This window comes from Lactuca virosa, chromosome 3 (genome assembly GCF_052849685.1).
Source record: "Lactuca virosa cultivar CGN04683 chromosome 3, Lactuca_virosa_CGN04683_v6, whole genome shotgun sequence".
NCBI lineage: Eukaryota > Viridiplantae > Streptophyta > Magnoliopsida > Asterales > Asteraceae > Lactuca > Lactuca virosa.
This window is the reverse complement of record NC_136428.1, coordinates 157625559-157651568: the sequence shown is the minus strand read 5'-3', so window position 1 is coordinate 157651568 and position 26010 is coordinate 157625559. Positions and strand designations below refer to the sequence as shown.

Below are 26010 nucleotides of genomic sequence, written 5' to 3'. Positions count from 1 at the left end.
CGGCCCCTATAAATAGGAGGGTGCGAAACCTCCCGGGTATACTTTGAAAATTTGTCATTTTTAGCCCTTTTTTCAATATTTCTTTCATTTCAACTTCCCTCGAAGCCCCGGTATCAATTATAAACCCCGGAATACGCCACGAAGTGCCCGAGAAGCCCGAAAAATGTATCTTTTCGGTTTCGAAGCCCGACCTTTCGCAGAGCCCGGTTTCTCAATAAAACTCCCGGTTTTATTAGAAACGATCGTTTTAGGAAACGAATTGCTGCCCGATTTTCATTAAATCAGGTGGGTGTGTAGTCACTTTCATCTTACACATAGATATGAAGTATTTTATATAAAATACGTGCTATGTGTATATATATGTTTTTTTCTTTATTTGAGATGGATGTTGAATGATTGTTTTATACATGTTTAAAATGATTTAAAATGTATATATATTTTATCTTCAAATATGTTGGGTAAAACATGGGTAGATAAAGTATGAGGGATAGAAGTACAGTATAGATGTACGTTGGTAGCTATGAATTTAGTACAGTATAGATGTACGTTTGTAGCTATGAATTTAGTACAGTATAGATGTACGTTGGTAGCTACAGATTTAGTATGTTGGCAGCTATGGACTTAGTGCCTGTTGTATAAACCTTGGCGACGATGTGACTTCGTGCCTATTAGATAAACCCTGGCGACTATGAGACGTCGTGCCTATTAGATAAACCCTGGCGACTATGAGGCGTAGTGCCTATTATATAAACCCTGGCGACGATGTGACTTCGTGCCTATTGTATAAACCCTGGCGACTATGAGACGTAGTGCCTATTGTATAAACCCTGGCAACTATGTGACGTAGTGCCTGTTGTATACACCTTGGCGACGATGTGACTTCGTGCCTACTTGACATAAATTGCTGAGGGAAAGCAATGTTGTCACCCAGGTGTTTGTTTTATTTGACATAAATTGCTGAAGGAAAGCAATGTTGTCACCCCGGTGTTTGTTTTATTTGACATAAATTGCTGAGGAAAAGCAATGTTGTCACCCTTTTGACATAAATTGCTGAGAGAAAAGCAATGTTGTCACCTCGATGTTTGTTTGACATAAATTGCTGAGGAAAGCAATGTTGTCACCATTTTGGTTGTCTTATTTGACATAAATTGCTGAAGGAAAGCAATGTTGTCACCTTATTGGTTGTTTTATGTTAGGTTGTTTTGTTTGACATAAATTGCTGAGGGAAAGCAATGTCGTTACCCTGATGTTTGTCTTGTTTGACATAATTTGTTGAGGAAAGCAAAGTTGTCACCTTATTGGTTGTCTTGTTTGACATAAATTGTTGAGGAAAACAATGTTGTCACCCGTAATGAAAATCCTTAGGATAGGTCCCTTGTGATAGTTGTTTTAGGGACGTAAGGTGAGGATAACGAGAATGGGTAATTAGGGTTGTTTTTGGTTGATGAAATTAATAAATTAATTGTTGATTGATAAACTTAAAGAGTTTATTATTTATTGTGGGTTGAAAACCCTATATGCTCACCAGGCTTCCAAGCCTGACCCACTCAGCTTTTTATATTACAGGTAGTGGACCCCGAGCATAGTCGGATGATGACAATGAGTGATTTTTGGATTATAGGCCAGTAGTTATAAATAACTGTTGTAAGGCTTATAATGTCTTGTTTATGCTTTTGATCTGTATCGGAACATGACATCCCGAGATTTTGATATAAAAGGAAATTATATATTTTCTTAAAGAAAGGTTTTGACAAACTTTTATCATGTTTTGTTTTGGGGACAAATTCCGCAACATCTTTTAAAAAGATTTCTCTGATTTTTTTTAAAAAGCATAAACGAAATCGGTCTTTTCTGGCCGTGAAATTGGGGATGTCACAGTTGGTATCAGAGCATTAGTTTAAGCGAATTAGGAATTTGTAGGATTTCTAGACTTAAACTTAGAATGCTAAGCGATGATTGTGAGATGAGTGTCTACTATATTTTAGACACGAGCACAAGTTTATTTTAGGAAAGATGCCTAAAATGTTTTTATGTGCTAAATGCTATATGTTTGCCATATATGCCATTATTTGTTCGGATCTATGGTCTGTTTCCGACCGGATCTGGAAACCTTATGTGTGTAGGATTCTAAGCGTATGATTACGAGATTAGAACTAACATGTAAACGTTTCGAAGTGATAAGGAGATTTATACGTCTATCGTAAATAAAGCTTTCCTATCTTAAATTCTCGCCTGGTATACCGAACGTTTGTTTGGGTGTACAAAATATTATGGTGAAGACTCGTAGAGAATTGAGTAGATGGAGGAAATGAAAAGCTTATGATAGTGAATGATACCTATCAGAAGATATCATAAGAGTGGTATCTTGTCTTTAGAATATGTCTAATAAAATAATGGAACGTTTAGAGGGGTACGGTACGTCTGACGTACACCTCCGATTGGCAGGATGATGAATGGTTGGTGTAATTCTTGAAGTTGTCCCGTCGTCTGGAATTTCCATCACCAACCAAGTTGAAGTAGAATTTATGATTGAAGATACGCGTGGAAGAAGTCCTAGTAGAGTCCAGGAAAATTTTATGATTACTTGGACACATTCGTATGTGTTAAATTGTTTTGTGATTTTAGGACTTGGGGACTGCGAGACAGTACTTAGGACGAGTATGAGTAGGTGTGAATAGTAGTAGAGATCTATACTACTGGAAGCATAGGACTCACGCTTGGATCAGGGAAAGTCACAAGGTTACCAAGAAACTAGTGATTGATTCCGTTTTATTCGGATATGTCATTACCCTTGTTTCGGTAATGACTAGTAAGTTGGTTGTTATTCCGACCTTAGTGGTCATATCAAATTGAGTCCGGCTACGATGAGTTTGTTACATGGTTCGGAGGACCAATTTCGATGTAGCATTTGACTAAAGTCAGAAGGTTGAAATTAATGCGATCGATAGCATCGTGCTCGTTGTTAATGAAGCTTGTAGCTGGAAATGTTATATGCTAAAATGTGATTATATCACATTAAGATACGAACGAAGGTATATTCCATTCTGGAATTTGACTCAAAGAGACTTGAGTCTAGACGTTGCATCATCCGATGAAGGTCATTAGAACATGACCCGTCGATCTGTTACAATAGATAAGGGGAGGTACTTATCCTAAGAAGAAGAAGGAGTCCTCAATAAGGATTTATTTTGTAACTTGTAGGTTATGATTGAAAGTCCAACCTAGTACGAAGAGCAGGTGTAAGATTGAGCATTATGGTTATTACTTAGGATGGAAAGATAACGTATGGAATCATTATACAAGTCCTATTTTCGTTGATGATTCCGGGACGTAATCATCCTAAGGGGGAGATAATTGTAACGCCCGTAGATCCGGGCTAGTCAATTTAGAGACGATAAACATCAAAAATGACTTTTTGATGGAAGATTATTTAGAAGGATTAATCTTAACCAAGTTGTAGTATATGTCTTAAGGTTTCCGGATATATAAAGAATGCCAAAATCCGAGTTATAACGAAGCAGTTATGACCTGTCGAATTTTCGCGACAAACTGGCACGGTGCCGAATGTCGTAAAAAGTGAGTTTTTGATAAACTACTTTTTAGCCTTAGTAATCTAAACGAAACTCGTAGTATTCGTTAAACCGAGAAGTTCGATAACAAGAACGCCCAAATCTGACTTCGTATGAGGAAGTTATGATTTTTCGAAGTTTCAGCTTAGTAGTAGACAGCTAAAAACTCGAATTTTAGATCGAGTGATTTTTAGCTGACACGACCTAAACGAGAATCGAAGGTCTCGTCATTAGTAGTACAACGGTAAAAATTCTGACGAAAACGGACGTCGGATGAAGAAGTTATGAATTTTTAACGGATTTCCTGTCCCGGTCTGTTAAAAATAATAATATAAAAATTAAATTCAAAATTAGCCGATGAAGTCTAAACGAAAGTTGTAGAGCGTAATTTTACCTACGCGTGCATATAAAGAACGTTAAAAACGGAGCTCGTATGCGAAAGTTATGGATTTTAGAAATTTTGGCGCGAAAATCGAGGAATAATGCCAAAACCAGGAATTTTCGCACACGTGGACTTCGACCACGTGTCCTCGCTTCGCATCCGACGCGTGTCCGGAACCTGCTGAGTCACCGAAGCCACCTGGCAAGCCGTGTCATGTTCTTCGCGAGTCCGAGGTTCGGTCCAATAGGAGGCTGCCCCGTGTCCGATCTCGGTGTGTCATCAGCAACGTGTCCAAACCGAGGTGCTCTCCGAAGCGGTCCAATCAGAAGCCTCCAGCAAGGCCCTCGCATGCGCAGCCATGTGCGAGCCCACGTGCGAGCCTTCCCTGCGAGCCCTCGGATCTGCGACGCGTGGCTTTTTCTCAGCCGTTGGATCAGGAGCTTCGGCCCCTATAAATAGGAGGGTGCGAAACCTCCCGGGTATACTTTGAAAATTTGTTATTTTTAGCCCTTTTTTCAATATTTCTTTCATTTCAACTTCCCTCGAAGCCCCGGTATCAATTATAACCCCCGGAATACGCCACGAAGTGCCCGAGAAGCTCGAAAAATTTATCTTTTCGGTTTCGAAGCCCGACCTTTCGCAGAGCCCGGTTTCTCAATAAAACTCCCGGTTTTATTAGAAACAATCGTTTTAGGAAACGAATTGCTGCCCGATTTTCATTAAATCAGGTGAGTGTGTAGTCACTTTCATCTTACACATAGATATGAAGTATTTTATATAAAATACGTGCTATGTGTATATATATGTTTTTTGTTTATTTGAGATGGATGTTGAATGATTGTTTTATACATGTTTAAAATGATTTAAAATGTATATATAGTTTATCTTCAAATATGTTGGGTAAAACATGGGTAGATAAAGTATGAGGGATAGAAGTACAGTATAGATGTACGTTGGTAGCTATGAATTTAGTACAGTATAGATGTACGTTTGTAGCTATGAATTTAGTACAGTATAGATGTACGTTGGTAGCTACGGATTTAGTATGTTGGCAGCTATGGACTTAGTGCCTGTTGTATAAACCTTGGCGACGATGTGACTTCGTGCCTATTAGATAAACCCTCGCGACTATGAGACGTCGTGCCTATTAGATAAACCCTGGCGACTATGAGATGTAGTGCCTATTATATAAACCCTGGCGACGATGTGACTTCGTGCCTATTGTATAAACCCTGGCGACTATGAGACGTAGTGCCTATTGTATAAACCCTGGCAACTATGTGACGTAGTGTCTGTTGTATACACCTTGGCGACGATGTGACTTCGTGGCTATTTGACATAAATTGCTGAGGGAAAGCAATGTTGTCACCCAGGTGTTTGTTTTATTTGACATAAATTGCTGAAGGAAAGCAATGTTGTCACCCCGGTGTTTGTTTTATTTGACATAAATTGCTGAGGAAAAGCAATGTTGTCACCCTTTTGACATAAATTGCTGAGAGAAAAGCAATGTTGTCACCTCGATGTTTGTTTGACATAAATTGCTGAGGAAAGCAATGTTGTCACCATTTTGGTTGTCTTATTTGACATAAATTGCTGAAGGAAAGCAATGTTGTCACCTTATTGGTTGTTTTATGTTAGGTTGTTTTGTTTGACATAAATTGCTGAGGGAAAGCAATGTCGTTACCCTGATGTTTGTCTTGTTTGACATAATTTGCTGAGGAAAGCAAAGTTGTCACCTTATTGGTTGTCTTGTTTGACATAAATTGTTGAGGAAAACAATGTTGTCACCCGTAATGAAAATCCTTAGGATAGGTCCCTTGTGATAGTTGTTTTAGGGACGTAAGGTGAGGATAACGAGAATGGGTAATTAGGGTTGTTTTTGGTTGATGAAATTAATAAATTAATTGTTGATTGATAAACTTAAAGAGTTTATTATTTATTGTGGGTTGAAAACCCTATATGCTCACCAGGCTTCCAAGCCTGACCCACTCAGCTTTTTATATTACAGGTAGTGGACCCCGAGCATAGTCGGATGATGACAATGAGTGATTTTTAGATTATAGGCCAGTAGTTATAAATAACTGTTGTAAGGCTTATAATGTCTTGTTTATGCTTTTGATCTGTATTGGAACATTACATCCCGAGGTTTTGATACAAAAGGAAATTATATATTTTCTTAAAGAAAGGTTTTGACAAACTTTTATCATGTTTTGTTTTGGGGACCAATTCCACAACATCTTTTAAAAAGATTTCTCTGATTTTATTTTAAAAAGCATAAACGAAATCGGTCTTTTCTGGCCGTGAAATTAGGGATGTCACATTCTCCCCCAAAAATCATATGAAAACCGAAAACAAGGGGGTATGAACTCACCTTAGCTTGATGTTTCGGTTTTTTAAAGAAGAAGTGGAAAGGATTTTTGGTCTTAGCACACTTTTGTTGAGGATATCGAGTTTATGAGCTTCTAAGGTGTGATCATGGAATTAAACCATGTAAGAAGGAGTTTTTCATATTAAGATGAAAGAAGATACTTGTGTTTGACAATAACTTACCAAAGATTTGAATGACTTGATGAAGATCCTTAGAATCCTAGCAAATTTTTGAGATCTTGGAGGAAGAAGGTGAATGATCCTTGAGAGTAATAGAGAGAATTTGATGTAGTGTGTGTGTGTGTGTGTTGTGGCTCTCGGCCGAGAGTAGAAGAAGAGAGGGGAGAGAGAGAGAGGTGAGGTGACTAGAATGGATATATGGTGGTCCTTGCATGGATACATGATGTATAAAATGGAGGTGGCACCTCCAAGTCAACCCCCCCCCCCCATTTTACTTCTTTTTTTTTTTATACATGGGTCGAGATTTTGGGCCAAGAAGAAAGGGTGGAGTAGTTTGGGCCCATTAACTTTAGTTAGGATCTTTGGGTCCTAAACATAAAAATTTTCGTCCATTGGGCTCTTGGAAGCATTCAGGGCCCAAATAGAATAAAAAGAATGGGCTTATGGCTCACTAAGGTTAATTGGATTAGTTATGGCCCAATAAGGCTCATTAGGGTTAGAATGAATCATTCTAGACCCCAAATGGTCCAAAATGTTTTAGATTTATGAATTGGGTCCAATTAGGATCCAATTAGGGCTTCCAAGTCCAATAACGTTCAATTGGGTGCTTATTGGTCCTTTAGGCCCAATAAGAAATTTCTAGTCCAATATGGACTCAAACCATGGTTCTTAGGGCTTTAGACTCTTTGAGGAGCATAATTGATGAATCTAAATGAGCATTGAGTGAGATTTACTTAGAGTATAAGATTTACAATAGTTGAATGGTTACACAGGAATAGAATTTCCTAGCTAAAATGCTAGTTGTGACATCATCCCCCCGTTAGAGGGAATTTCGTCCCGAAATTCTTTTGAAAACTAGGATTATGAAGGAAAGAATAGGTGAGGGTACTTCTGCTTCATCTGATCTTCACGTTCCCACATGAATTCTGGTCCGCGTTTCGCGCTCCATCGAACCTTCACGATCGGGATGCGACTTTGCTTTGTACACTTCACCTCCCTATCCATAATGTCAACTGGTTCTTCGACGAATAGCAGGTTCTCGTTTATCTCAATCTCTTCCAAAGGGACGATAAGGCTTTCATCTGATAGACACTTTTTCAGATTTGAGACGTGGAACACTGGGTGTACGTTGCTGAGCTCGGCAGGTAGCTGCAACTTGTAAGCCACTGGACCAATCCGGGAAAGAATCTCGAACGGTCCAATGTACCGCGGGTTCAATTTTCCTCTTTTCCCAAATCAAATCATTCCCTTCCATGAAGAGGCCTTTAATAGCACGCGATCCCCGACTTGAAATTCTAGTGGCTTTCGCCGCTTGTCCGCATAGCTCTTTTGTCGGTCTCGCGATGCCTGAAGTCGAGCTTTGATTTGGACTATCATCTCGGTTGTTTCACGAATGATTTCGGGTCCTGTAAGAGCACTGGCTGGCGATTGCCCTTTTGCTAGTTGAGTGTCACCCACCTCGGCCCAGAATAGGGGCGATCTACATTTACGACCATAGAGAGCCTCGAAGGGAGCAACCTTGATGCTCGTATGGTAACTGTTGTTGTAGGAGAACTCGATCAGAGGCAAGTGGGTATCCCATGACTTGCCGAAGTCAATCACGCAAGCTCGGAGCATATCCTCGAGTGTCTGGATGGTATGCTCACTCTGACCATCCGTCTGTGGGTGGTAGGCAGTGCTCATATCTAGCTGTGTTCCCATCGCCTTCTGAAGAGATTGCTAGAATCTTGAAGTGAATCTGCTATCTCGATCCGAGATAATAGATACTAGCACTCCATGGAGTCTCACAACCTCCTTGAGGTAGATTCGGGTCAGCTTTTCCATCTTGTAGGATTATTTTTATGGCAGGAAATGAGCGGATTTTGTTAATCTATCGACGATTACCCAGATAGCATCCAATCCATCTGCCGTCTTTGGCAATTTGGTCACGAAGTCCATAGTAATCCTTTCCCATTTCCACTCGGGTATCACTAGTTGTTGCAGTAGTCCCGAGGGCTTTTGATATTCTACTTTCACCTTGGCGCAAGTAAGGCACTTGCCCACGAAAGTGGCTATCTCTGCCTTCATATTAGGCCACCAATATTGCTGCTTGATATCCAAATACATTTTGTCTGACCCCGGATGAATAGAATATCGCGTCCTGTGGGCTTCATGCATGACTACCTCTCTAAATCCCCTCATTTTGGGAATCCAGATTCTATTCATGAAGTAGTGGGTTCTGTCGTCTTTAACTTCGAGCTCCTTCTCCATTCCTCGTAGCGATTCACTAGAGACATTCTCTGGCTTCAATGCGTCCAATTGGGCTTCCTTGATCTGTGAGGCTAGATGAGATTGGATGGTGATTGACAGGGTCTTCACACGACGACTTGAATACTCCTTTCGGCTCATGGCATCGGCTACTACGTTAGCCTTGCCTGGGTGGTATTTGATTTCACACTCATAATCATTTAACAGTTCAACCCATCTCCGTTGCCTCATGTTTAGTTCCTTTTGATTTAGAATGTGCTGGAGGCTCTTGCGGTCCGTAAAGATGGTGCACTTGGTACCATAGAGGTAGTGCCTCCAAATTTTAGGGCGAACACCACCGCCCCCAGTTCAAGATCATGCGTGGTGTAATTTACTTCATGAGTTTTCAGTTGTCTGGATGCGTAAGCAATTACCTTCTCTCGTTGCATGAGGACACAACCTAATCCTTGATTCGAAGCATCACAGTAAACTATGAAGTCTTCGGTTCCCTCCGGTAAGGATAACACTGGAGCACTACAGAGGGCTTGCTTCAAGGATTGGAAGACAACTTCTTGCTTCTTGGTCCAGTTGAAAGTACGCCTTTCTGAGTCAATGTGGTGAGGGGTTTGGCTATCTTGGAGAAGTTCTGAATGAATCTTCGGTAGTAGCCTGCGAGGCCCAAGAATTGGCGAATTTCTGTTGGTGTTGCCGGAATTGCCCAGTTTTCGATTGCTTTGATCTTGGAGGGGTCCACATGTATACCTTCCTGACTGACTACATGCCCCAAGAAATTTACACTGCGGAGCCAAAACTCGCACTTGGAGAGTTTTGCATATAACTTTTCAGCTCGAAGGGTCTCTAAGATCTGTCGAAGATGTTGACTATGCTCCTCTTTGCTTCGAGAGTATAAGAGAATATCATCGGTGAATACGATCACGAATTTGTCAAGGAATGGGTGGCAGACTCGGTTCATGAGGTCCATAAATGCAGCGGGGGCATTTGTTAGACCGAAGGGCATTACGACGAATTCGTAATGACCGTATCGAGTTCGGAAATCAGTCTTAGGAATGTCCTCATCTCGGACTTTGAGTTGATGATAACCGGATCTCAGATCTATCTTTGAAAAGTAACTAGCTCCTTGAAGCTGGTCAAATAGATCATTGATTCGTGGAAGTGGATACCGGTTTTTGATGGTGAGCTTATTTAATTCCCTATAGTCGATGCACATCCTGAAGGATCCGTCTTTCTTTTTAACGAAATGAACCGGAGCTCCCCACGGTGAGACGTTGGGTCTGATAAATCCTTTATTCAGGAGTTCGCTCAGTTGGCTTGATAATTCTTGCATTTCTGCAGGAGCCAACCTATAGGGTGATTTGGCGATTGGAGTGGCTCCAGGCACTAGGTCGATTCGGAATTCGATTTGTCGTTCTGGGGGTATTCCTGGAAGATCTTCTAGAAACACATTCGGGAAATCACACGCCGGTGGGATGTTGTGAATGCTCGCTTCCTCTTTGGTTTTATCCACCACGTGAGCAAGGAACGCGTAGTTTTTCTTTTGTAGACACTTTTGCGCCTTGATACTCGAGATAAGGCGAAGGTTTGCGCCGGGTTTATCTTCATAGATTATTAGGGTTTCGTGGTTAGGAAGATGAAGGCGAACGTCCTTCTCGTGACACATAATATCGGCATGATGGGGGCTTAACCAATCCATGCCGATGATCACATCAAAACTCCTAATATTTACAGGCATTAAGTTTATTTGGAAGGTGTGATTGTTTAGAGTTAGTGTACACCCTACATAGATATCCTTAGTTGATTCAGTCTTCCCATTAGCCATTTCCACCGTGAAGGCTTCTTTAAGCATTTAGGGTTGTTGTTTTAGTAAGTATTTGAACTTATTACTCACAAAACTTCGCTCCTCTCCGCTATCAAATAAGATGCATGCATATGAGTCGTTAAGTAGGAACGTACCGGTGACAACTGTTGGGTCCTGCACTGCTTCACCCTGACCCATTGTCAGTACTCTCCCTGCTGCTCCTGTCCCTTGGTTGTTTGCGTTGGGACAGTTTCGCCTGATATGCCCAGTTTTCCCATATCCGTAACAGGTATAGCTAGCTCCAGCATTGGTGTTGTTGTTGTTGTTGTGGTTGTTGTTGTTGGTCATCTGGTTCTGTTGAAGCTGAGTCCTACAATATTTCGCTGTGTGGCCCTTCCGGTTGCACCTTGTGCAACTCATCTCTCTGCACTCCCCGTGATGGTGGAAGTTCCATTTGCCACACTTGGGGAGATTTCCCGAGTACTACTTGGAAGCATTTGGCATGGATGAGGCTGGAGCATGTGGTGTGGCAGTAGCTTGTGTTGCAGCATGGACAGACACCGTTTGTTGCTTCTTAGACGATTCCGAGTTTTGCTTTCCTTTTCACTTGTTGTTTTTCCCCTTCTTGTTCTCTTCTTCCTTCTTAATCTCCGCTTCCACTGTTTTGGTACCCTTCTTATTGTCATGATCATACAGTTTCTTGGCCAGTCTCTTGGCGCTGTCAAATGTCACAGGGTTTGCCGCAATGACATTCCCTTGGATAGGTGCAGTCAATCCCCAGATAAACCTCTCAATCATTTTCCCTTTTGAGGTGATCATTCCGGGACACAGAAGAGATAGCTCACTAAACCGGGATATGTATGCGTCGATATTGGAGTTTTGAACCGTGAGGTTCCACAACTCTTGCTCCATCTTCTGAATCTCACCTCTAGGACAGTATTCTGCTAACATCATCTCATTCAGCTCTTCCCAGGGCATCGCGTTTGCCACCGGGAGTGTCATGGCCTCTACGTGGCCATTCCACCAGGAGAGGGTTTGGTCAATGAACGTGCAGGCTGCGAACTTGACCTTACACTCATCCGGACACCCGCAGATTTCAAAAACAGACTCTACTTTCTCCATCCATCTCTTCAGGGCTATGACGCCTCCTGTCCCATTAAAGGTCTGAGGTTTGGCGTTGGCGAAGTCCTTGTAGGTGCATGTTCGAGCGGCTTCGTGGTTCGTCCCTTGATTGGTGCTCCCGGCTCCCTGCCCGTTGCCTTCTCTGTTGTTTCCATTGCGAATCTGCGCAAGTGTTGCAGTGACCGCAACGGGCACTGCTGCCCGGAATGCAATCGATTTTATCTCAGGTGGGGTCGGCGTTGCGTTGTTTCCACGGTTGGGTCTTTGAGGCATCTTTCTGTCATGGAATGGAAAGATGTTGAGTGCCTATGGTTTTTGCGAGTTTGTGATCCTATAGACTAGGCGTATAGTGTGTGTATTTAGGTAATTTCATGCATTAATATAAAACAAGAAACTAAAACACATAGCAGATAACAATGTCATGATAAAACATAAAGCATTTTCATTAATACTAATAGTTTTGATACATGAAAATTTGCCAAAAGGCAAACAATACATGGAAATATAAAATCCGGCAGCATGACGACTCTATGAGTAGTGTGATCACTTAAACATAGAGTCGATAGTACATAGCATAGATCACATAACATAATACTGACGAAAGATACGGCTGGTCCTAGTCATGGTGGGATGCGTCAGGGGGTGATGCTGAGGAAGTGGATGCTCCCTGAAGTGTGGAACTCTCGGATAACCTCTCGCGTTTCCTGCTCCGCCCGCTCAACCCTAGTCTGCATCTGGTGTATCTGATCGGCGGTGTTCTGAGCCAGATCGTCGGTATCCCTCAATCGTCTCACCACGACTGGAAGAGCTCGATCAGCCGGTCCTCCCTCCCTCAAGTCATAGAACTCACGTGCCATGCCAAACGGGGGTCGCTGTCCCTGTTGCCTGCTCCATCTCCAAATGTCGATACCCCAAGGAGGTGTAGGGCCACTCGGGCCCATTCGGTGAGCCGACACCCTCACTGGGTATGGTGGGTTGATGACTTCGGACTCTGCGTCCGAATCATCATCGTCGTCGTCACCAGACTCTTCTTCACCATCGTCTGCCACGGGTTCCGCAGGTCCCTCTTCAATTTCTTCTTCCTCAGGGTCCTCTTCAGGCTCCTCTTCAGGTTCCTCTTCAGATTCCTCGTCGGATTCCTCTAGCCATCCGTTATTTCCCTGATTAAGAAAGTAGGGATCTCCAGGGTGGTGGAAACCAGCCATACTGACTACACGAGAGTGCATATATAAGTCATATTTTAATTACTCTCATAGTATTTTTAATTATTTGTGTTTGGGTTCCCTAGAGTTATTGGAGAGTGGGGTAGGCTTGTGGATTCATTTACCGATGTGATTACTCCCGAACACATGTTGGTCATATTCTGAATAAATATAGTTGATCAGGCTATATTCATCCCTAATATGACTACATAACTGCCCAGGTTTAATCATAGCGTTCAATCTCCTCCAGAAGCTTTTATTAGATGTTGTTAGATTATTATCCTAGTATGCGCACATAAATGTGAAACTTTTATTTTGTTCAGAGTTATTTAGTCCCATTGTATTTATAGTTGCATATCATGTATGGTTAGATATGCTAGTTCACTATAAACATTGCTCTAATACCAACCTGTCACACCCCCGAACCAGACGGCAGAAACGTCCGGGGGCTCGTGTGACTAACAATTGAATAATCATCACAATGAATATACATGAAACATAACACATTCATCACCAACATTACATAATACAACCAGCATTGTTCACATCAAGTACATTGTTAAAATACATAAGTTCCAATTGTTAAAAGTACGATAAGTGCTGTTACATAAAACAAAACCATACACACTTACATATCTTCCAGCTTAACGATTACCTAAGAATACAAGTTATTTTGAAAACGATCAACATATATAATGTTGGTGAGTTCATAAGTATATTTGAGTAAAAGTCTTTGTATCTTTCATAAAAACCCAGAAAATCCGATATTTTCTGTAAAATGTTTGAAAATGATGTGGAAATGAAGTATAAATGCATGTGTGAATTTCATAGTTAAAACTTGTATGAGTGTAGTTTAGATTCATTGTATTTTGAATAAATGATAATTGTATATGAATAATTTCCCCAGAAAATCCGATATTTTCTGTTTTATAACATCGTTTAGATTCGTGTATCGTTAAATAAGTCGTTTTGCATTGACACAATTAAAGAATTTATCTTCAAAAGGTTAACTTTTGGTATTGAATCCCTATATGAGCCGTTATAACCATGCATGATAATGACTAGGTCGCCCGTCTTGGTATTTTTCCAAATGCCGGTCTTGCTAAGGATTTTTGTCGCCCTAGACTGGCCTAGTCTAGCTGTAGCGAACAGCTAAGGCGTGGGGGGTCACCCCGTATAGATCTATACACAAACTCCCGCTTTCCTACCAGGAAACTCTGATTATTACTACAGGCTACGATTGTACACTCGGAGGTGCCAACCGACATGTCTCACTAGATTCTCAACCCCTTTTTGTTCTATGTTTAATGTTTACGTATATGTGGTATGTTTTTGTATTCGAAAGGTACATATAAAAGTATACGAAGTTTAATGATTACGCAAAGGTATAGTTACGGCCTACTAACATGTGAAATTTCCATTTCCAAGCCCTATTAGCGTGTAATTAGACCACAAAGGCCCAATAACATGTAAAAGGGTAATTTAGGCCCAATGGGCATGTAAATGGGCCACAAAAGCCCAATAACATGTAATCCATGACTTAGGCCCAAATTAACATGTAAGTGGGTCGCAAGACCCAATAAACACATCATGAAAAACATTGGGCTCAATATACACTTAATTGGGCCCTTAGGGTCCAATGGCCAAGTAACGTGTATATTAGGCCCAATAAGTAGTTATCGACGTATTCCATTCGTTTGTATTATTCCGTTGTTCGTTTTAGCTCGGGGTTTAATAGATTGATGATAAAAATCCTCCTTTTTGTAAAAATGACGTTTTTGGCCAATAATCCTCCAATTCTTAATTAAGGCCCAAAGTTTTGTAAAAATGACACTTTAGTCCATAATTTATAAAAATTTGCAATCTTGTCCCAAATGTCTAAAAACTTACGGTTTTAGCCCAAAAAGTTATATTTTCACATTTAGAACCATGTTTTGCAGAAAAGTGCATTTTCAGCCCCTTGTTTGTAAAAATTTACACTTTCGGCCCGATTTTGGAAAATCTTACATTTTTGGTCCAATTTGAAATTAATTGCTATTTTCACCCCTAAATTTGGTTTATTCACATTTATGACTCAAACTTTGGCCAAATAACATTTTTAACCCCAAAACTTCATTTTTTTCGCAAATTGGGCCTAAAACCGTGAGGCCCAAAAGTTTTAGCCCATTAAGCTTAAATTTGCATTTTTGGCCCTTTTTAAAGTATGTTTAACATAAAAACACCTTTTTATACATGTAGGATCTGTTTGGCCCTTATAAAAACATAAATGTCACTTTTAGCCCTTATCTTTCGTTTTCTTGACAATTTTGACCTCTAAAAAGGTTTTTGTTGAAATCTTTTGTATCTTAAACATGTAATCACTTTTGGCTTGATAATGTGATGTATATAATGTCATTGTTCATAGATCTTTGCTAACTAATACTTACGATTATGAGATTTACTAAGATCTAACACATTATTACCAAATAAGCCAAGAATTCACACAAAACATGCACTTAACACATAGATCTACACATTTTACTTGCATTCTCCCCCAAAAATCATATGAAAACCGAAAACAAGGGGGTATGAACTCACCTTATCTTGATGTTTCGGTTTTTTAAAGAAGAAGTGGGATGGATTTTTGGTCTTAGCACACCTTTGTTGAGGATCTCGAGTTTATGAGCTTCTAAGGTGTGATCATGGAATAAAACCATGTAAGAAGGAGTTTTTCATATTAAGATGAAAGAAGATACTTGTGTTTGACAATAACTTACCAAAGATTTGAATGACTTGATGAAGATCCTTAGAATCCTAGCAAAATTTTGATATCTTGGAGGAAGAAGGTGAATGATCCTTGAGAGTAATAGAGAGAATTTGATGTAGTGTGTGTGTGTGTGTGTTGTGGCTCTTGGCCGAGAGTAGAAGAAGAGAGGGGAGAGAAAGAGAGGTGAGGTGACTAGCATAGATATATGGTGGTCCTTGCATGGATACATGATGTATAAAATAGAGGTGGCACCTCCAAGTCAACCCCCCCACCATTTTACTTTTTTTTTATACATGGGCCGAGATTTTGGGCCAAGAAGAAAGGGTGGAGTAGTTTGGGCCCATTAACTTTAGTTAGGATCTTTGGGTCCTAAACATAAAATTTTTCGGCCCATTGGGCTCTTGGAAGCATTCACGGCCCAAATAGAATAAAAAGAATGGGCTTATGGCTCACTAAGGTTAATTGGATTAGTTATGGCCCAATAAGGCCCATTAGGGTTAGAATGAATCATTCTAGACCCCAAATGGTCCAAAATGTTTTAGATTTATGAATTGGGTCCAATTAGGATCCAATTAGGGCTTCCAAGTCCAATAACGTTGAATTGGGTGCTTATTGGTCCTTTAGGCCCAATAAGAAATTTCTAGTCCAATATGGACTCAAACCATGGTTCTTAGGGCTTTAGACTCTTTGAGGAACATAATTGATGAATCTAAATGAGAATTGGGTGCTTATTGGTCCTTTAGTCCCTCTGCATCAGTACTGCACCTAACCCTGAAATCGACGCGTCGCAGTACACCACCAAATCATCTAACCCCTCAGGTAGTACTAGAATCGGAGCCTCGCATAACCTCCGTCTCAGGGTCTCAAAAGCCATCTGCTTATCCGCACCCCACCGAAAAGTCACATTCTTCTCGGTCAAGCGGGTCAATGGCACAACAATCTTGGAGAAATCCTGGATAAATCTCTGATAGTAGCCCGTTAAACCCAAGAAGCTACGAATCTCTGATGCATTCCTCGGTACTTCCCACCGCATCACAGCCTCAACCTTGGCTGGATCAACCGAAATACCCTCTGATTGATGACATGCCCCAGAAACTGTACTTCCCGCAGCCAGAAATCACACTTGGAGAACTTTGCATAAAGTTTCTCCACCCTCAGGGTCTCTAATACCTCCCTTAGATGCTGGTCATGCTACTCCTTGGTCTTAGAATAGACCAGGATATCATCAATAAAAACGATCACCGACCGATCCAACATCGGTCTACACACCCTGTTCATAAGATCCATGAATGATGCTGGGGCATTGGTGAGCCCAAACGACATCACCACAAACTCATAATGCCCATACCGAGTCCTGAATGTCGTCTTCGGTATATCCTCATCCCGAATCCTCATCTGATGGTATCCCGACCGAAGATCAATCTTTGAAAACCATGACGCACCCTGCAGCTGATCGAACAAATCATCGATCCTCGGCAACGGATAACGGTTCTTCACCGTTAATTTGTTCAGTTCCCTATAATCGATGCACATCCTGTGCGATCCATCCTTATTTTTCACGAAAAGGATCGGTGCTCCCCACGGTGAACTGCTCGGACGTATGAACCCCCGGTCTAGCAGCTCCTGAAGCTGCATAGATAACTCCTGCATCTCAGGTGGTGCCAACCGATATGGTGCCTTTGCTATCGGAGCGGCACTAGGCACCAAGTCGATACGAAACTCCACCTGCCTCTCCGAAGGCACTCCTAGTAACTCTTCGGGGAAAACATCCCGAAAGTCCTGCACAACCAGCACGCTGCCCACATCTGTCACAGTCTCTACCCTCGTATCCGAGACATAAGCCAGAAATCCCGCGCAACCCTGCTGTAAAAACCTCATAGCCCTCGCAGCCGAACAGAGGGTCGGTCCCTGCGAGGTCCTCTCACCATCAATAACCAGTTCTCCCCTACTTTGGGTTCGAACCCTGACCAACTTGCGCTCACAATAAATCATGGCCCCGTTGGCCCCCAGCCAATCCATCCCTACAATCACCTTCAGCCCTCGCAACGGTATCGGGACTAGGTCGACACGAAACCTCTCTCCAAGCACATTCAGGACATAGTCCTGATACACTCTCGCAGCGCTAACAGTGCAGTCATCTGCAATCTCTATCTCGAGTGGGGAATCCAGAGCTCCGGGCGCGTCCTGGAACTTCTTGCTAAGCGCAAGTGATACGAACGATCGGGTAGCACCCGAATCAAACAGGACATGAGCAGACATACCATTGACCAAAAAGGTCCCTATACAAGCATATAGTACACATAAGTCATACAAATAATAAGAACAAAGAATAATAGATACGTACCAGCCACGACGTTCGGAGCTGCCCGAGCCTCCTCGGTAGTCAGCTGAAATGCACGGCTCTTCACCGCCGGGGCATCCGCCTTAGCAGGGCGGCCATTGGTAATCCTCAACGTGGCGGGTGCAAGCGCCGCCGCCGCTCCTCCCCCTCCTTGCAACCTCGGACACTCGACCCGCTTGTGGTCGGTCTGGTTGCAGTGGAAACAAATCAAGCCCTTCTTGGGGTAATCCCTGCTCAAATGGACCTGTTGGCCACATGCGTAGCATCCCGAGCCTGTTACTCGACAAGCTCCACTGTGAGGCTTACCGCACTTGGCGCACCGGCCACGACTCTGCTGGCCTCTACTAGATAAATCCGAGGTCTTAGGCTTTTTAGCCTGACCCACTGCTGTCTATGCCCTGCTCGGGCTTCCGCTTGGTGCGGAAGTCTAACTCCATCTCCCGCTCACGAGCCTTCTCCACCATCTCATTCAGGGTCTTGCACCCTGTGAAGCTCACAAACTCCCTGATATCATCCCTTAGCATGGAATGATACCTCGTCCTCCTCATGTACTCGTCGGTAGCATACTGTGGGATCAACAAAGCTCGTTCCCGAAACTTGGCGGTGATCTCCGCCACAGTCTCGGTGGTCTGCTGCAAATCATGAAACTCTCGCACTAGTGGTTGCACCTCAATGGGTGGTGCAAACTCCAAATCAAATCGCCGGACAAACTCAGCCCATGTCATCTCATCCACCCCGGCTGGTCCCACCTATCTAGTAACCTCGCCCCGCCAATCCCGGGCTCTGTCTCTCAGCATGCAAGAAGCAAACCCAACCTTTGCCACATCCGGGCAAGAACTCGTGCGTTGGGCGTTTTCGATATCCGCTACCTAGCGTCGCCTAACAATGGGGTCCCTGACCCCGAAAAACTTCGGCGCCTCACACGCCTTGAACTCCCGGAACGAGGGAGTCCGGGCCCCAATTTGGCCCCCATCAATCTCAGCCCTGAATGATCTGAGTCTCTCCTCCATGATCTCCATAATGCCCTCCTTGACCGTCCCAAAAATGACTGGGGTAGCGTCAAGGATGCCCTTCGTAACCTCGGCTACAATGATATCACGAAGTCTCTCATCAATAGGCTCAGTACCGCTGCCTGATCCAGACCCTGATCCTGATCCTAATCCTCCTGCCCCAAATCGTGTCACCACCATGCTGAACTGAAATATCATAAACCATAATAATCAGGACACATTATATATAGGGGATCTTCCCACACCGGTCCTCCTTAGAGTGGTCAGATGTAGCATTGGTTCGGGTACAGGTCCTGTGCTTTTAGTAGTACGAGCCCAATACTACCTTCCACAGCTACCTGTACCTTTCCCCAAGGCTCCACCTGCCTCTCCAATTCGTCCCAAAATAAATCATAACCCACAAACCACTGCATAACCCAAATCCCAGGCTGTTCTAGGATTTGCTCTACCCATATCAATCAGACCAATCATAACAGGTTGCCTTTATGCATGCAAATTATACACAGAAAAGGATCAAATAGACTTTCGAATAAAAGATTCTACCCTAGGACCACAACCAAACAAGGAACAGGAAATAAGTCCAAATCAATCATTCTGAGGCTATAAGCTCCTAACCGTATATAATTTTAAAAGCATACACATAGCAAGTTTCATACGATCATCAAGCTCAAATATCAGTATAACATGGCTAACACATTGGGAACTACTTACTTGGCTCGGCCGATCACGCGCGTTGCACTCTCTTCTTTTCATTTCTTAAAAGTTTTTAACTTTTATTTTGAAAACAATTTATCATTTCCTTAGTTTGAGTCCTGACACACCCGAGATTGTGCCCGAATCCCTCAAACCAAGGCTCTGATACCAACTTGTAACGACCCAAATTTTCAAAAGAATTTTTTTGTCATTTTTAATTAGTCAAACATATTTCCAATAACCATGAAATCCCAAAATAGATTGTTTTCAAATCCACATTTATTACAACTTTATTCAAAAACATCAGAGTGTCCCATAAAATATCGGTGAGAGAGTGCACGCCGCGTCATCAAGCCTTGCTCTTGCCCTTGGGCTCAGATGTACCTGAAACAAATCCACAAACTGTAAGCTAATGCTTAGTGAGTTCCCCAGATATACCCCACACATAATCCACATAACACATATCATATTAGCTAATAAGCTATCTCTACCACATAACATTAGCTAAGAAGCTATCTCTACCACATAACATATCATATTAGCTGTAAAGCTATCCCTACCACATATCCATGCATAAGGATGCCATGGGCTCCCCCACATGGTCTTACACCTAAGTACCATGGGCTCCGCCCATGGTCTTTCCCTTCCGGACGGCCATGGGCTCCCCCACATGGTCTTACAATCAAGTGTCATGGGCTCCCCCCATGGTCTTTCATACAAACATCACATAATCACTAACATACAACTTATCACAAGCTAACTATCATACCACATAACTCTACTACAGCTAGTATATCACATATCATAAAATGGGCCGGCCTTGGTGCCTTAGACCCATGGGTATGGTGAGAAAACTCACCTCTGCCTGCTGAATACAAAAGGTGCTCTCCTAACGGTCCGTAACCTCCCGTGCTGAATAATAATATTAAACAATGTTAGGACTTTAATTAATCAAAGGAAACCCAAAATCCAAACCCTTCCATAAGGCCCAATTATCAATCCCTTGCTAATGGGCCCAAAGTCCAAGTCAAAAATCCTTAATGGGGCTCTTGGCCCAATAAGGCCCAATCAATATGTCCAGGGCCCATAACAGATGATATGACTCATAATTCCCAAAATACAACCATGCCCAATAATCAAATGAGGCCCAATAGCTCAAAGGCCCAAAACAGATTCGGCCCAACTGTGATGCGTACGCTCGGCGTACCATCCTGGTACGCGCAGCGTACTGGGGTCTTGGGACTACGCGCGGCGTACACTGGGTTACGCCCAACGTACAACCAGTTTAAGCACTTTCTCCATTAAGTGCTTAATACTCGTTTCCTTTACGTCCAAAAGCCAGATCTAAGTTTGTTAAGACGTCTTAAGGCATAAAGTTGGCAACTTTATGCCTTTGCATGCCTCATATACACTCAACACCTCCATTAAGGCCTTTTCAAGGTCTTTAACCCATGCATGAGGCCAATACTTCCTTCAAGACTCCATTTTTATGATACTAAAAGACCAAGGGACCCCAGATCTGTCATTCCCATCCACTGGAGTTGCTTAACCCACCAATGGAGGTCCAAAATCAACCAAAAGGGACAAGATAGAAAACCCTAGCTAGATCTAGAGATTTCAGATGAAAGATCCAAGCTTTTTACCTCCAGAAGCTTTGCAAGATGACCAAGATGTAGGTTCTTGAAGCACCAACTCGTCCCAAGCTTGCTTGACCACCTCTTCTTCTTGGAAAGAACACTAAAAGGGCCATAATGCACTCTTTAAAGCTCAAAATGGTCTCACGAGTTTCTCTGGAGTGAAAGAACGTTCTAAGGCTGTGGAGGCTCTCTAGGGTTAAGTCCAACGGACTTAAGGTCGCTTAAATAGGCCTCACGTCCGAAAATTAGGGTTTTGGACCCCTGGCACGTACGCCCAGCGTATGTCCAGCTCCACCGCAACCATCCATACATAGTACGCTAAGCGTACACTTAAGTACGCCCAACGTACTTAAAGGACCAATTATGCTAAAAAGTAAATTCTTGAGGGTTTCAAGTCGTACCAGATTAGGGTGTTACACCAACAGCCACGTCATGACATGAACCTATACCGTCCAAAGAGAACCTGATTTAGATTTAGGAATTGATGGGTTTGAAATTTTTGGAGTACTTCAAAAAGTTTAGGCAATTTAACCTATCTTTACTATACTTATATCTTTACTATATTTAGGTAATTATTTAAAAAAAACACAAATGTATAATACCTTTTTAACAACCAAATATCAAAATATTTTAGAAACACTTTAACCTTGTACAAAACTCTTCATATGATATAATCTCTTCTTTTTTGTTAATTTTAAAATCTTAAATAACTATGTGTGAGACCCGTGTATTATATGAGTTTATTAAAAACAAAAGTTTAATATAAAAATGGAATGAACAAATCAATTGGATGCGTGATATCAACGGTTTAAGCTTTAATTTTAAGAAATTTGATATAGGAAGGAAAAAAGACAAATGTAGAGCATTTATTATGAAATTATATATATATATATATATATATATATATATATATATATATATATATATATATATATATATACCCTGGTAAAATATAAATTTTAAATTAAGAAAACATATGAAAAGGACAAATGAAAAACTAATTAAAAACATCTTAAAAAATAATATGTAATCAATAAAAATATAACATTTGAAAAAAATAATTTTAACTTATTAGTTTAGATTACACCAAAACATAAGTTATAAGGTCATCCGTTATACTCATCACTAACCACTATAATGGTGAGTATCACATCATCATTACCCTCTCTACCACTAACCATGAGATACATACCACTAAACACACCACTCCACCTCATTTTTTTAATTAAATTTAATTCAAAAACACAATAAAACATATATTTTTTTTAATTAGTTTTTTTATTCAATGAAACAAAGATTACATTAATTTAAAACACACAATATAAAATAAAAAATAAAATACAAATGCAACCACAAACAACTTAAACTAGTTTTTAAACCTTATTTTTAATGACTAAATTTTGAGTACTTCCTCAATTTTCGCCAAGCTTTGACGTGTTTAAACAATGTGTGTTTCGTGTCTTCCTATTGGTGCATGGCCATAGCAAACGGGTCGCCTTCGTCTACGTTGTTTATAACAAAGTTATAAATCGCATTGAGATCAAAGCATTTAACCCTCATATAACGAAACTTCGAACATATTTCATCAAGACTACGACTTCGGCAACCCATTAAATAATGGAAAACGTTTCCAACTTTTACCCAAAAATTAGAAAGCATTATAGCATCTGAGTCTTCTGAAACCGCTATCCATGCTAGTGTTAAGTTCTCTTATTCATTTTCTGACTAATTCATCCTTTTAGGAGCCATTGGTTTTGAATTTATCAAGCAAAACAAGTGTGTGATTGTGAAAAGAAGAGAAAAGAATTATGTGAGTAAAATGAGAGAATAAATGTGGTATTTTTAGAAGATGTTTAATGATGTTACTCAACAACCAACCACATTCATCGTTCAATTCGTTGTCCGAAGCACGTAGGGCCACGACCACGACCCACCGACATGGTGTGCAAGGTCGTGGTTTGTGGCCACCTAGACCACGACCTGGTTTGTGGCGACCAAACCGGAAGGTCTAAAATAAGTTTAATGATAATTGTAGTTCTAGAAAGGGAAGGTGGCTTTTGAGTTATTGAGTTTTTGACTTTTTGACTTTGTGACTACTCTAAACACATGTGTCACCAACAACTCAATTTTCATTTGTCCAATATCTCTTTCCAGCTCTCTTCATAGATTCGCGCAAACTGCTAAACCTTTAAATTAATGCCCGTTTACTCTTGATTTCCGGCGACCGGAATCTCAAAATTTCCGTTTGTTCACAAGATTCAGCTGTGCGTGGTTACACCGGTGATTGATTATGGCGGATATAGTGAAACAGATCCTCACAAGACCGATCCAGTTAGCGGATCAAGTCATAAAATCTGCTGATGAAGCCTGCATCAACAAACAAGACTGCTCTGAACTCAAATCCAAAACTGAAAAGCTCGCCGGACTCCTCCGGCAAGCCGCTCGTGCCAGCAGCGATCTGTACGAACGTCCAACCAAACGTATAATCGATGATACAGAACAAGTGCTTGATAAAGCACTATCTCTAGTGCTTAAATGCCGGAATAACGGGATCGTCAAGCGTGTTTTCACTATCATCCCAGCTGCTGCCTTCCGAAAGATGTCGTCTCAACTCGAGAACTCAATCGGCGACGTTTCGTGGCTCCTCCGTGTCTCCGCGCCCAATAATTCAACCGATGAATATCTAGGTCTACCTCCTATAGCAGCTAACGAACCGATTTTGTGTCTGATTTGGGAACAGATCGCTATTTTATACACCGGAACCCTAGATGACCGGTCTGACGCGGCGGCGTCGCTTGTCTCGCTGGCGCGTGATAACGATCGTTACGGGAAGTTGATAATCGAAGAAGGCGGAGTCAATCCGTTGCTGAAATTGGTGAAAGAGGGGAAATTAGAAGGTCAAGAGAATGCGGCGTCAGCAATCGGATTACTAGGTCGAGATCCGGAAAGCGTTGAACACATGATTCACGCCGGTGTATGCTCCGTTTTTGTCAAAATCCTCAAAGAAGGTCCGATGAAGGTGCAAGCCGTCGTCGCCTGGGCTGTTGCAGAGCTCATTTCACATTACCCTAAATGTCAAGATCTCTTCGCACAGCATAACATTGTGAGATTACTCGTTGGGCATTTGGCATTTGAAACAGTGGAAGAACACAGTAAGTACGCTATTACCAGTAACAAACCAACTTCGATTCATGCTGTTGTTCTAGCTAGCAATAACACTACCAACAACTCCAATGGCTTCAACACGAATCAAACCAACAAAACAGATGAAGATGATAAGACTCGAGTTTCTCATCCTACTGGTCCTAACAGTCAACAACCATTCAGGATGCATAGTGTTGTAGCCAGTACAATGGCGATGAAGAACGGAAATCAAAAAACCGAAACCGTTGTCAAGAAGCAAACTCATCATCATCATCACCCAAGCGTCTCATTATCCACCAACAGTTTACATAAAGGAAGAGAATTAGAAGATCCTGCAACAAAAGCTTACATGAAAGCAATGGCAGCAAAAGCACTCTGGCATCTCGCCATAGGAAACTCCGCCATTTGTAGAAGCATAACAGAATCAAGAGCTTTGCTTTGTTTCGCTGTTCTCTTAGAAAAAGGTCCAGAAGACGTCCAATACAACTCTGCAATGGCGTTAATGGAGATCACAAGTGTAGCAGAACAAGATTCCGAACTCAGAAGATCCGCTTTCAAACCAAACGCTCCTGCTTGCAAAGCTGTAATCGAACAACTCCTAAAAATCATAGAAAAAGCAGACTCAAAACTTCTTCTTCCATGTATAAACGCAATTGGAAACTTAGCAAGAACATTTCGCGCAACCGAATCACAAATGATTCAACCCCTGGTTCAACTTCTTGACGAAAGAGAAGCTGAGATAACAAAAGCAGCAGCCATAGCTTTAACAAGATTCGCATGTTCAGAAAACTACCTCCATCTTGATCATTCAAAGGCGATTATCAGCCATGGAGGAGCTAAACATTTGGTTCAGTTAGTCTACTTTGGGGAACAAATGGTTCAAACCCCTGCTTTGGTGTTGTTATGCTACATTGCGCTTCATGTTCCAGATAGCGAAGATCTTGCAAAAGCTGAAGTTCTTACTGTTCTTGAATGGGCTTCGAAGCAATCTTTACTGATTCAAGATGAAATGGTGGAGTCTCTTTTACAGAACTCCAAAGGTAGGTTGGAACTCTATCAATCTCGTGGGTCCAGGGGTTTTCATTAAAGATTATTTTCATAAAATTTATTGTTTGAAAAATGAAAAACGTTTTCTTTTCAATTTTGGGGTTTTAACTTTATTTCCTATACATATATATTTATATATATTAATGTTTGTTGTTATTGTGGAGTGTAAATGAGATTTGTTGTTTTAGAGAAAAGAAATTGTAATCAAACTTGTTATTCTTTTGGTATATTAAAAGTGATATCTTTCAATAAAGGTTTTGGGCTGTTTTTTTTTGGGTTAAAAATTAATGACTTAATGATTAAGTCAACTGACATGACTTAATTTATTAAGACACTTTAAGGGTGTTTAGCTGCTTTATCGTTATATATACATAGAAACGAAAAAGAAAATTGTGTGTGTGTGTGTGAATTGTGATGATGAAAGGGATTGTGGATTAGCTGGATGAACATTTTTGGAAAAAAACAAAAATTGAATAAAATATTAGAGAAATATTTGTGGAAATTTTACGTGATTAGATTCCCTTGATC

At 41.4% G+C, this 26010-nt stretch overlaps 1 protein-coding gene across 1 annotated transcript; it reads left to right on the top strand.

Moving 5' to 3' along the window:
• The first annotated feature begins 23388 nt into the window (after positions 1–23388).
• On the top strand, positions 23389–25735 carry LOC145166746 (uncharacterized). The gene has a single exon (XM_079085778.1). The coding sequence runs from the start codon at positions 23582–23584 to the stop codon at positions 25520–25522; it is 1941 nt and encodes a 646-aa protein (XP_078941904.1). The 5' UTR covers positions 23389–23581; the 3' UTR covers positions 25523–25735.
• The last annotated feature ends 275 nt before the right edge of the window (positions 25736–26010 follow it).